This window comes from Falco punctatus, assembly GCF_963210335.1.
Source record: "Falco punctatus genome assembly, chromosome: 6".
Taxonomy (NCBI): Eukaryota; Metazoa; Chordata; class Aves; order Falconiformes; family Falconidae; genus Falco; species Falco punctatus.
This window is the reverse complement of record NC_137585.1, coordinates 34,413,552-34,426,388: the sequence shown is the minus strand read 5'-3', so window position 1 is coordinate 34,426,388 and position 12,837 is coordinate 34,413,552. Positions and strand designations below refer to the sequence as shown.

Here is a 12,837-nt window from a genome sequence, read left to right as displayed (position 1 = left end):
CTTTTGAATAGAAACTGATAAAATAAACTCATTTGCAACTTTATTTCTTGAAGAATATGATACAGTAATTTCTTATTAGTTCTATCTTGCAATGAGGTATCAGAAAGCAGAAGATAGAGAAGAAATTGCTGTTTGAATACACATTTTCCTAGAATGCAGAAATTTGTAGTCTGTACAACTACAAAAATATCTATGAGGAACACCATAGGTGTACTAGGTTCAATTCACAGAATTCAAAATATTGGTCAGTGAAAAGAAGAAAGCAAAGGTGGCCTGCAATTTCTTCATGGAAACATGAAAAAGTTTTCTTGGTCCTTCCAGAACAAACTCTGAATGCCCAGCCAGATGCAAATGTGACAGAACTAATTACGCATTCATAAGCACTGGCACACAAGCCTTCATATCAGCAAGTGACGAGAAAATTATGGCAGTCTAGGACAAAAGCTTATGAAGACAAATAATTAGCTCTGGGAGTAAGAATAGAGATTAGAGCAGGTCTTGGGGCTCAGGGCACTAAACCTCTACTGCAGGCTAACACTGACTTACTTTGTGAATATGGACAGTAATTTTATTTCTCTGTTCTTCACTTTCTCTGGTCTCTGTGTACATTTCTATTACAGAGCAATGCCAAAATGCTGAAGAAGCTAACCAAGTACAGATTTTACATTGAAAGGTAATATATTACTAAAAATTACTCTTTTCAAGCTTACTTCAAAGGCTTGTTCAAGGAAACTGTCTGCAGAGAGGGATTACGGAAGGACTGTATAGCTACCTACAGGAACATCTCTATACAGCACTTATGTTGCTCCTACTGTTTGCGTAGCACCTATTGCTGGACTAGTGCTGTAGACACCCAAGTCATCTTTGTGAGTGATGTGCAACTTCCAAGGGAAGAAATGCTTCTCAGAGGGCCTTCTCCTGCTCTGAGACACCATCAGTTCAACATCCTGATCAGAGAGCAACCGGATCAGATCACCGTCAATGTCCCGGTAATTCAAAACAATGTCATCTTGGTCAAACTCACGCCTGTTAGAAAAGAAATTGATTGATCCCCAGAAATCAAGGAATGCCTAGGACGTTCTGCATTCTGAACAATATACTGGCAATATAATTCACTCTGCTAAAAGCCACACAAAGCCTTGGCTGTCCTGGCATTCTTGATACCACTAGTACTAGAAATCATACAGCCTCATTCATGCTTTGTTGTGTTTAAGCTAAGAAATCTGTCAGAACCAAGAACCACTTCCAGTGACATCACATGCATGGCACAGTTAATCTGTGAGTTTGATAAAATTCCCATACAGAGGAGCTGACAGTTGTTACTACCCACTTTTGCCTGTTTATGGCTGCTATTTTGAGGGGAGGACAGGTTAAGGAATGGAAGAATATTAGCACAGGTGTTCTGTTACTAATATTTGATATTCTAATGTTTTGGTGTTCAACACTAGATTAATCTAGTTTAAGACTGCTTTAACAGGTATTAGAAGGCAATGTCCTGCATCCTGAAGAAGTATATTAGACAAAAGATCCTTGTAAGGGAGTATGGCTCTGATCTTAGAACAAGAAATGGAAACTTTTACCCAGCATAATCAAAGTGTGTGGCATTCCATACTTACTGACAACCCCAAGACAGACTAGTATCTGCACAGATGGCCCTGTGACAAGTCAAAGTACAACTTCTTCAGGACATTTGAAAAGTATTTCCCAAGTAGAATGTGGAAAATCTAGGACTGAAAGGAACTTGACAAATCTTTAAATGATATAAAACCTACAACTAACTACTTGCATTGTACCTCATCAATTCCATGAGATCTTTGAATGATGGGATGCTGCTTAGATCCTCTTCCACTGAGATATCCCTGTAACAAGAACAAATCTTACCATTACATATCATGAAAAGAGAATTGTCAGCATTTCTTCAGTAGTAAACTGGAAGACTGTATTATTACCTGATAGTGGTCACAGTCTCATCATGGTAATAACAGCGAACTTTATTAACTGTGTCTTCCTGCTGTGGTAAATCTTTTATGATCTTCACAAAGGCACACGGGAAAATCCCAGTGGCATCATCAGCTGTTCCCTGGAATGACAGGAAGTGTTAGAATGAAGGATATCATGCCTTTTTGGCCACATACGGTAAGTTCTGGAATTCAATTAATTTCCATGGAATCAACAGTAAGAATTTTTCTACTATGATCAAGAAAAGAAAGGCTATGGAAGCGACCTGATGGCATCCCTACAAAAAGATTGTACAATTGCGTAGTCAAATACAAGTTGGGGGAGTGAAACTGTGTGTAAAAAATACAGTCAGATGGTTACCAAGGAAGGCTGTGGTGTTTGAGCAAGCAGAGATATCGTATCAGCAAATACACAGTATGTTCTCCTCATCCTTTTTCAGAAATATCCTTGCTGCATTGCCTGAATTCTCTTTAATCAGGCTGACCTGTGTTGTGGTATGAAGCAACTCACCCTGAGGCAAGAAACCAATTAAATGCTGAAATGGAGTTTCCATCTCCATTCTGTGGTCTTTTTGTGTTCTAATCACTTCCAAAGAATTTTAAAACATTTCAGCAGAAGCAAATGCAAATGAAAACTGAAGTCTAGAGGGCATAAAATTTGTAAGCTAAAAACCATCAAGGAAGGAAACAATTTCAAACTTGGAGTCAAGGATTTATTCTCAACAGTAAGACCTGATTATGATACAGTTTCTCCTTGAAAGGAGGAGACAGGTCCCAAGGACTAGGAAAACCCTTTATGCTAATGTATTTCAGGGCATGCTAATAATTCAGTACTGCTATTGCAGTCTTACCTCCAACCAGTCTTTGTTTACCCTGCTGAGTAGATAGATCAAGTCTCCCTTCTTGAAGCTGAGTTCCAGTTTATTGGTTCCAGAAAAATCAAACAGTGCCTACGGAAAGTAATAACACTGAAATTATTAATTCACAGAATTATGAAAGTGGATTTTTCCTTCTGTTCTGTTCTTGAGGTGAGAGCATATAGCAGCACAATAGTATGCACTTTGTCATCACAGATGTATTTCTGGAGTAAGGTCATATATATGACTGTAGTCTGCAGCTCTCACAATTTCTTCTACTCAGCACACACTAAAATGCTTTGAAGAAGTACTGAAAGCACTGGAAGAAACTTGGCTCTCAGAAAGATACATGCTAGGATTCTTAAGTGATGGGACACTGAGCACCAGCGAAATAAAGAAGTTGAAAACACTTAAGAGCAAGTAAGTCAACAGAGCAGAAGACACTTGACAGCTTGAAAACTTGAAATCCTGAGAACTGAAAAAATATGTATTATTTCTGATTGTAGCTTTACAGCTTTCAGATTTGCTGCAAAGTATCACAGCCTCTAAAAACTGCAGAAGTAGTGTGTCCTAATTTGAGGGTAACTGTCACTTTCACATCTAGCTTTCAGGCCTGTATGCTGAACTGAGAGATTTGGGGAAGTATGGGAAATTGATTTGTAGTTAAAATGCGACCTAGATGCCCCCTTCAGGTGAACAAAAAAGGAGGTAAGCACATGCTACATGCTACCACCCTAACAAGCTGCTCTTGAATAACTGAAGTGGCCTAGTTATCAAAAATGTACAACTCCCTCATTGTCCTTAGAGAATACGGTAGCCATTTAAATGCTCTCAGAGGACCAAAAATGAAAAGGTGTTCTTTATTCTGTGTTGCGATGGTTCTTCTGGTCTTGTTAATGCCAAGTTCTCCTAATAAAAAAAAAAGACAATGACTACTGATGTGCTAGTAGTTCATATGTCTACTTAACAGTTTTTTTCAAAGGCCTTTTTTCATCTATTGAAGTTTTCATAATTATATTCAATATTAATAAATTAATAGATAAAACCCAAGAGATATGACTGATCTAAGACCTGCCATACTTAGTGTAAAAAATAAAAACAAAAAAACTCAAAACTTGCTTTATTTTTTAATCTTACATGACAAAGTCACATGTTCCAGGAAGCAAGACCATGCTCAGACAAGCAGTTCCATGTGCTTAATACCAAAACAATGCACAGCAAAAGACAAGAGTATAGGCACTTTTCAGTAGAACGCTTACGTTACAGAAAATAGTAAGATGCCTTACCTGCAAAGCTTTAAAACATATTCTGAAGTCAATGACATTGAAGCTTGTACTTGTTTTAAATTTAATCTATGGGTATCACTATGTAAATGTGGACCATTTGGCAGTAAGCTGCACATGTCTCTCAGTTTTGAACCTCTTTCCATTCTGAATTCACAATGGACCTTCTTATTACTCAAGAAAGGAGGAACAGAACACTTCTTTCCATCCTTTGTTTCATTCCCTGTTGTGAAAATCAGCTGCTTTCCCATGCCAGTTTTGCTTTTCCTCCTTTCCCCAAGCTCTAACTGGAAAAGATGACCTGATCAATGAGATACCAAAGTAAAACAGTCTTTAATCTCCTGTCCTATGACAGCTTGTGCAGAGTACTCACCTCTGCCCGTGGAGTTGCTGTGCGGTCAAAAATAGGCACTTGAGGTGAAATGCTTTTACTGCAAAGAAAGGAGACAACAGGGAGCACAATATGTCCTTCTAGTCATCAAAAATACTACATGATCAGTAGTACAGTGTCTGCATTTTCATTACTTAAGAGGCAGGCAAGCCATAGATCACTGAAGAAACTGCATGAGAATCTGTGTTCAACCCTGAAGTAAATAAATATGGATGTTACAACATTGCCCTAGTCCTCTCAGTTTCAGTGCAGAGCAGCAGCCATCTGATGATGTCTGCTGCTGAGAACAGATGGAATTTTCAATACAGACAGTATTCTGGACCTCTCTTCCACAGCACTGCTCAGCTCCCCCACTCTGCCTTCTGGGCATCCCTGTTTCTAGCATTTATGGCGTTCAGTTCAAACTCTGCCATCATACACACATCCAGGAATGCACACACACATGCAGCTTTTGCACTGTTTGAGGTAAGTGAAAAGGAGGCAGGTCCATCTTTGCTCTGTTGAAAGGAGAATTAATTTGTCTGAAGGGTAATGAAGTATGGTGTCTATTTAGTAGTTTTCCAAAGGGGTGTCAATGCTACTGTGTAGGACAGGTCCCTGTTTAGACAAAGAACAGGAACAAATGAAGTATTCAGTTTCATTTAGTGTCTGAACCAGTTCTCACTGAATTCAGTGCCAGAACTCACATTGATCTCAGTGGTGCAAGCCTATGTCCTTAAGCTTGGCCTGTATATTCTGCACATGATAACAGATACTACCATTAAAGAATTATCAACAGATACATCTGAGCAGCATTTTTCTAAAAGCAAGCTATACTCTTATTTTGGAATTTTCCTTTACTGTGAGTATCACATTCACTTTAAAAATTTGTGATTACTGAAGAAATACCCTCTGTTCACTCTGTGACAAAGATCCTCATACTAGGACTTCATGGATTCACTTGGGAAACACAGCGGTGATCCTCATCTCTCTCTCCCCCCAAATCTGGACAGCATCTCTTACATCCAACAATGCTGAAAAAACATGTCAATCACTCACACTCGGCGTGTCCGTGGGCGAAGACGTCTCAGTCTGTGAGGTACCTGTTCACTGTCAAAGGTTGAGTGGTAGAAGAACAGCCGTACCTCTTCATCCATCAACACCCAAATGGGTAGGCAGAGCAGGTTCTGTGCCGAAAGCAAGCAGGAAGCAGAGTAGAACAGTGGGAGAGACCAATTCTCTATTTATGTACATGTAACCAATATGCATCTCTGACCTACAGGATCATGAAGGATATTCATCACTGCCAGAAATCTCCCTCCTCTCCCTTCTCGCTCAGCAGGACACAGCTGAACAGTTCTCTTGTTTACTCCTGGAACTGGCCAATGTATTGCTTCACTCTTTTTGTGCCTGATTTACTGCAGAATGAGTAAATTGTTCTTTTTGTTTCACTTCAGAACATGAATGACTGTAGAAAAAAGACAAGCTTAAGTATTGGAAGTCTTGGCCAGTGCTTCAGAATTTTACTGATTTGAAGTTAGGTCTTCAGTTAACCTGCACACAAAGAATTCTCTCCTTGATGTTACTGGCTGTGTCTTCACTGCAGAGCAAGTATACCCAGAAGCCCACCCCACTCTCCTAGTCCCTTAAGTGCAAGTGCCAACTCCACATTCACACAACACCTGGAGATTCACCATTTCCTCATGCATCTTGGGTTGGTGTTTTTTTAAAGATATCTATCTATATATGAAGGCAAAGAGTAAGCCTTTATGAACTGTGTACTCCAGCAGATCCTACAGTCTGAACGATCTGGACTGCAGGTTGTCCCACAGTGTGGAAACTGTGTCTTTCAGAAAAAGAATAGAGAGAGAAGCAGATACCTAAGACTACAACAGTACGGTCTCTCTTAGCTGTTTTCAAGGGGTAAGTATCTGCAGTGCTCAGTGCAATCTCTACCTTAAAATTAACTTTTACCTTCATGTAGACATTTAGGATAGGAATCCTGTTCTCAGCAATTTCCTTTTTGGCCCCAACATAAACTTTTCCTGGAAAATAAAAAAATTGTGACAGTTACTGAAGAAAAAAAAAAAAAAAAGGCTGTCAGAGAAATCAAGCAGTCCGGAGTAAGTAAGATCTCCAAGAAAATACATATTTCCTAAAGGATTTTAGGTTTCTAAACGAACATTACCACAAGTGGAGGGATTGCCAATGGAACTTGACTTCTCCAGCATCCACAGCTGGGAACTAGTTCCTTGTCACAACTGCGTCCCTATGATGCACGCCTTAGGACAGCCTGAGGCTGAGAAAACTGCTAACCATGCACAGATTTGGTACTGACAGCTTACCTGGCAATATGGGGAGTGTGCAGGTAAAAGGGCTATTTTTGCTCTCTGCCCCATATCTCTCCTCTAGTTTGGCATGCAGGGCATAGAACTGACGATAGCGTCGGAAAATCAGGTATCTGCCACCACCTTTAACCTTTACTTCAATGACAAACATCTGAAACAGAGAAGGGGGATTCAGGCTGATGTTCATACTTATAAACACCTACCAAATGAAAGTGACACATACAATAGGAACATAAAATCAGTGCTCTGGTAGTGGGAATATTGTCTTAGGGGCAGAGTGGAAAGCGGGCCTTCAGTTAAGCATCTGCAGACTCGGGTACTAGAAAACAAGTTAGCACAAGACAGTGTCGGTCCAGCCTTCCCATGCATCATGTCCTGTGGCTGCTTTATATTTCATAATCTTAAAAGGAAACCTGAAATGACTAGATGCTACTTTATGCTTACACAACTTCCCTCAGTGAAAAAAAAAAAAAAACACCATACTAGGGAGGTAAATGCAAATATTTCACAGTAGGATGCTTTGGACATCTAAATCTATAGACAGACACCTAAATGAATTGCTTTTCAGAGTTGAAGGCATTCATACATCTTTTTGACTTTAAAGTACAGACTTTCAGAAATTACGGCCTGACCTCTTCCAACCACTATCTTATTTCTTGTTTCTTCCCAAAATTGCTTTGCTCTAAAGGAGCCCACAATTTCCATGCACTGACCTCTGAGTCACATTGCAGCCAGATCTTTCAGCAAACATAAAGACAGAGCAGCCAAACATCACTATAGTCCAGAGTATCCCAGCTTCATCTGGGATAGAGTTAATGTTCTTCCCAGTAGCTGGTACAGCGCTGTGTTTTGGATTTAGTATGAGAATAATGTCAATAACAAGCTGATGGTTTAGTTGTCACTAAGCAGGGCTTACCCTAAGACAAGGACTTTTCACTTTCCCGTGCTCTGACAGTGAGGAGGTGCACAAGAAACTGGGAGGGAGTAGAGCCAGGGCAGCAGACCTGAGCTAGCCAAAGGGATATTCCATACCACAGAATGCCAAGCTGAGTATATAAACTGGGGACAGTTGGCCAGGAGTCACCATGTGCTGCTCAGGGACTGGCTGGGCATCGATCGGTGGGTGGCGAGCGATTGTATTGTGCATCACTTGAGTTTTATTCCTCTCTCTCTCTGTTATCTCCCGTTTCATTACTATTATTAGTAGCAGTGGTAGTAATAGTGGTATATGTTACTCTATTTCAATTATTAAACTGTTCTTATCTCAACCTACAAGTTTTACCTTTCTCTGATTCTTCTTCCCATCCTACAGGGCGGCAGGGGGGAGTACGTGAGCAAGCTGCTGTGTGGTACTTCATTGCTGGTTGGGGTCAAACCACAACAGAGTAAAACCTGCATACTGCAGTGGGAAGGTTTTATAAGCAATGTCTCCAGCAAAAGCAGCATACCCCGCAGAAGTCAGACTGAGCTGGTCGTATCCAAAACCACTCTTCAGAAAACCTCATACTGCTTTTCCCTACTCTTCTATTCCTGTGTGCTCTTTCATGACTTATTAATATGCTACCTTCTGTGGAGATGGAAATGCTAACTTGCCAGTACTATGGAATAAGGAAGACAAGACCCTGCCCTTCTACCTTCTTTGCATTCCTTTCCCACTATCTTCACCAAAGGTACAGCACTTAACAGGAAATAGATCAGAAATCAGGTAAGAATTTAGAAAACAAGCAATGTTAGAGGATACCTCTGTCACATTTCACCCAGACAGTACATTTTTAGACTAAATCTGTGATAGACTAACCACCATTCCAGAAAAAGGAAGCACTGGAAAGTTCTCCACGCAGAATTCTTCATGCCAAAAAGCAGCTACCCAAGATTAACTGCATTTTGTTTCCCAAAACCAAACTAATCAAAGATAAGGGCATATAGAGACAGGATAGATCTCGCTTCTTACATAATAATTAGTAAAGCCTTTCTTCTCTTCAATATCTGCAATGTTTGCTGAAACAGGTACATCATCTGGAAGCTGGTCAAAATCACTGTGAAGCAAGAACAAAAGGTTTAGGTTACTCATACCAGCATTAGCCTTTGGAGGTCTCTATGCCATACAGAACAAAGACAGTTAGGCAAATCACATCATCTAGTGTCAAAACTAAAAAGTTAGAAACTCGTGATGTCGTTCTTTTCCTCCAGATGTCTGATCTTGAGATGTCAAGTTTCTAGAAGTTCAGCACAAGTCAGTGACCTTTGTGAAGATTCAGCAAGCCTGAAAAACATCCCTATCATTCCCAGGCTTGCGAGAGTGGCAGGACTACAAAAGAAACAATTGAGCTAGTAAGCTTTCCCTGAGAAATGTGATCAACTCTGGGTGCATTCTTAATCCTTCCTAAAGCATCTGGTAGACTTACAATAATAACTCTATAGCAGCATCTCTTATTCAAAGGAGATCATTATATATCATGATTTATGCTGCTATTATTACTGCATTACTGTAGAGAATAAGAAACAGTTTTAAGAAAAGAGCTTGTGCTAGGTGCTGTAGAAACTGACAGCACAAAGTTAATTCCTAAAAACCTTACACTCTATGTAAAGTAAGTGTACTCTAAGGTAAAGTAAGATCCATACTAAGTCCTTTACATTAAGATAAGCCAACAGAAGAATAAGCACAAACAGAAAAAAAGGAAAGAAACAAAGACATAGTATTGTTCTATATCATGACTAGTGATGCCACCACTTTTTTGTAAACATCACAGTAAAGCAGACTTTTAAAGAGGCTTTGAAAAAAGAATGAGTAGCCTAGCAAATATTTACAGAGAGACCTCCCAGTCACAGCAGATAACCTGAAGCAAGCACAAAGGTACTTGTTTGAAAATGTCAAAAATGTGTGAAGGAACACACAATAGTGGTCAAGGTTAGAATAAGCTTTGCAGATCCTAGAAAGTATCAGATTGGAAGAAAGAGAGAAGGAAGGACCCCTGTGGAACACCTAAAGAGCATCCATATGACCACACTCTCATGTTTCTTGTCTATATTGTCCACACAACAAAACAGCATGAATTGGCAGGTGCTTTTTCTTCTGGGACCTTCTCCTTGGTATAACATCTTTGACAAACAGAAGGCAAATTCACCTTTACGTCAATCTTAGAACTTGGTGTTGTTAGAGTGGTATTTATACTAACACTTAAGCAAAAAAAAAAATCAATAGTGAGGAAAAAAGGATAACAAATGAGGTAGAGAAAAACTTTAAAAAGGATCATCTAAGAAATGCCAAGCTGACGTAATGTTAAATATTCTGACAATACAAAAAATATGGCAGTTGGCTCAGTTTATTCAGCTAGGAGAATATCCCAAGCAGGGACCTCCACAATGCGTAGCCCATCTGGAAAGCTGAAGTAATGATGCAAAGACTTGCAATAGCTTCCTGTATGAGGAGAATGACATGAATCAGCATCACCCACAACACTGTCAATACTACCACTTACAGTGAAGAGGGATGTGGTTATGGAGATCAAAAGATATCATTATTCACATCACAAACATTCATATCACAAATCCCAGTAAAAAGGAAACTGTTTACAGCTGTAAAGAGGACAATGACCCACTATTGTCCTAAGTGCTGAATATTCCCCACAAAAAGAAAGTCCACTCCAATTTAAGAAATGCTCTGCTCCACACTGAGCAACCTAATAGCTCTGATAACAAGAAGCGTTTTAGAATCTTCAAAGAAGCTTGCATCCAAAGCAAAATAACAGGTCGTTGCAGTTACATGGAGGCTTGTGGGGAGGCAGGGGGAGGGACAGACACATTACCTCTTTTCTCGCAGCTGTCGGGGAAGAGACATGGTTTTCAGCCTCTTAAATCCAGATGGCTGAGCTCTATTCCTCCACTTCTTGCGCAGTTCCTGGTTGAATATGATGAATACAGTCAAAGCAATTCTCCGTGTGTGAACCAAGACTCCTTTGCAAGGCCTCAAAGATCTTTTTTTTAATGTTTCAGTGTCCGACAATTTCTTCTGTACCTCCCCACCCCCATGAGATTGAGGAAGTGCTAGAGAAAAAACAGTCATAAAGAAAGACTGTTCTGTGTTGTCTGTCATGTATCGAAACTGCCACAGTTGAGAAACCAAAAGCCGAACAAAAAGCAGAAACTATAAACCACATACTCCATTTGCCCACCTCTTCACCAAAAAATCTGCCTCTATGGGAAACCAGTATGAGTGGTCTCAAAAAATTCTGTTTTGCCCCAGCTAGAATGTCCCCATATACACCTCTGCGCTAACATTTGTAAACTAGGGTGAATACTGCTGATCCCTTCTTGAGGCTCTGTGATTCCTGAGAATCCTCCTTGCCATGGACCAAGAGCCAGGAGGTGGAGCTAAAGAATAAATTTTCAAGTGGGAGCAGAAAATATGGTCAGGATATTCAACCTTGTGAAACATAGAGGTGCCAGGGTATCAGGCACAGGAGATTAGGAAATGAGCTTTGAAGGTTGGATCAATGCAAGTAAGACATGAGTCCTTGAAAGAGCAGAGATCTTTTCAGCTTTATGTGCTCAAAAAAATTCCACATTTGTCACCTACAAAGACAAGGTAATGGCTCACCCAAAGATAATCCTGTCTGTCCTGCCTTGTACACAAAGGGGGGTGACAGTGTTTGTGTAACATCAGTTGACAATCTTTCAAGAAGAAAATAAAATTAGGAAAGTCACAAGGAAACTGTCATTTCCTAACACTGCAGATAAGTTGCAGCATAGCTTCTCTGCCTTCGTTAAAAGCTGTTATGTGTAGTATTTTTGCCTCCCCGTTTCAGTCTTTGACTCTTTCATTTTCATCTTCAGTATATATTTGGTTCCTTCTCCTCCTGCTGTCAAGCATACCATTTCTTATCCAAATAGAGCAAAAGTTGACCAGCATCCTTCAAAATAAAACTCTGTTTACAACTGTAATCATCAGCCTTGAGAGTAAACTGCATTTTACTGCATATTAATGAAGCAAATTTTTCACCCATCTATTTCCTGTGGATAATTGAAGGCACCACTATAGGAGAGGGGATACAGTGTCTCTTGCTCAAAAGGGACAGGAGAAGCTACAAAATTCTGAACTGTATCTTTTGAGTGATCTGCTACACTGTGCTGCCCATGAAGATTTAGAAGAGTATTTTTAAGTGGCGATGTCGGATGTAAGTATTTCCCCAGACTTTCACATTCTGCTGTGTATTCCATTTTCTTGATTAGGCCTGCTAAGTGTACAGTCCTCATGTAACCTGAAATCAGGCTCATTATTCTCTTCCCTTTGCCTTGAGTGAGAGACAATTATCAAGTTTTCTAACTGCAATCCTCTTGCTTTCTCCTGACATTCAGAAGGAAGTAGAAACAGATCACCTTGACTAGAACTCTTAATCACAATATCAATGTATATGAACTCATGAAAATTCAGAGGACCCCTCCTGACATGTGCAAAAAGATTGTGGAAAGCACAAGAACTGTGCAAACTTTTAACGGAAGTGAAACAGAAAGGCTGGAGGGGTGCTTTTAAGCTAACTGCTTATATTTGATGCATATAATAGTTTTAACAAGAAATTCATAAAAATAATATTCTAATCTTTTCAGGTCTCTTGGAAGATAAACTAGATACAATGTAGGTACATCTTTTAAGAGTCAGAGGATATGATACAATGCTAAAATACTTGTTCATTGTTTACCTGGAGACATGGCGTTTACAAGAACAAGTCGACAGGCAACATCACAGACAAATTCTCTATGCAACTGCTTTGCTGTAAGACGAGTAAAACAAGGTGAGAGCAGCTCCTCAACTCCACTACTCCCTACAAGAGATTATAGCCAGTAATAATACCAATCTGATGGAATAATGCTAAACCTGCTAAGAAAGTTTCTGATTCTGCAATAGTTTCTTGTTCTGAACTAAACCAAAATCAAGACCTTCTTTTCTGATGGATAGGCAGATTCCTGCCTCAGAGGAGTAGATAGCTGATTGGTCAGAGGGCTCACCCAGGTTGTGAGATACTA

General features: G+C 39.8%; 1 protein-coding gene across 1 annotated transcript; it reads right to left on the bottom strand.

Moving 5' to 3' along the window:
* Positions 1-18: 18 nt before the first annotated feature.
* NCF4 (neutrophil cytosolic factor 4) lies at positions 19-11,265 on the bottom strand. Its single transcript, XM_080392930.1, has 10 exons — positions 10,623-11,265; positions 8,768-8,852; positions 6,814-6,967; positions 6,443-6,513; positions 5,528-5,655; positions 4,472-4,529; positions 2,810-2,908; positions 1,950-2,080; positions 1,794-1,859; positions 19-1,026 (listed from the first exon to the last, which is right to left on the bottom strand). Exons 1-10 carry the CDS (start codon positions 10,907-10,909, stop codon positions 798-800), a joined length of 1,308 nt encoding a protein of 435 aa, XP_080249056.1. The 5' UTR covers positions 10,910-11,265; the 3' UTR covers positions 19-797.
* Positions 11,266-12,837: the final 1,572 nt, after the last annotated feature.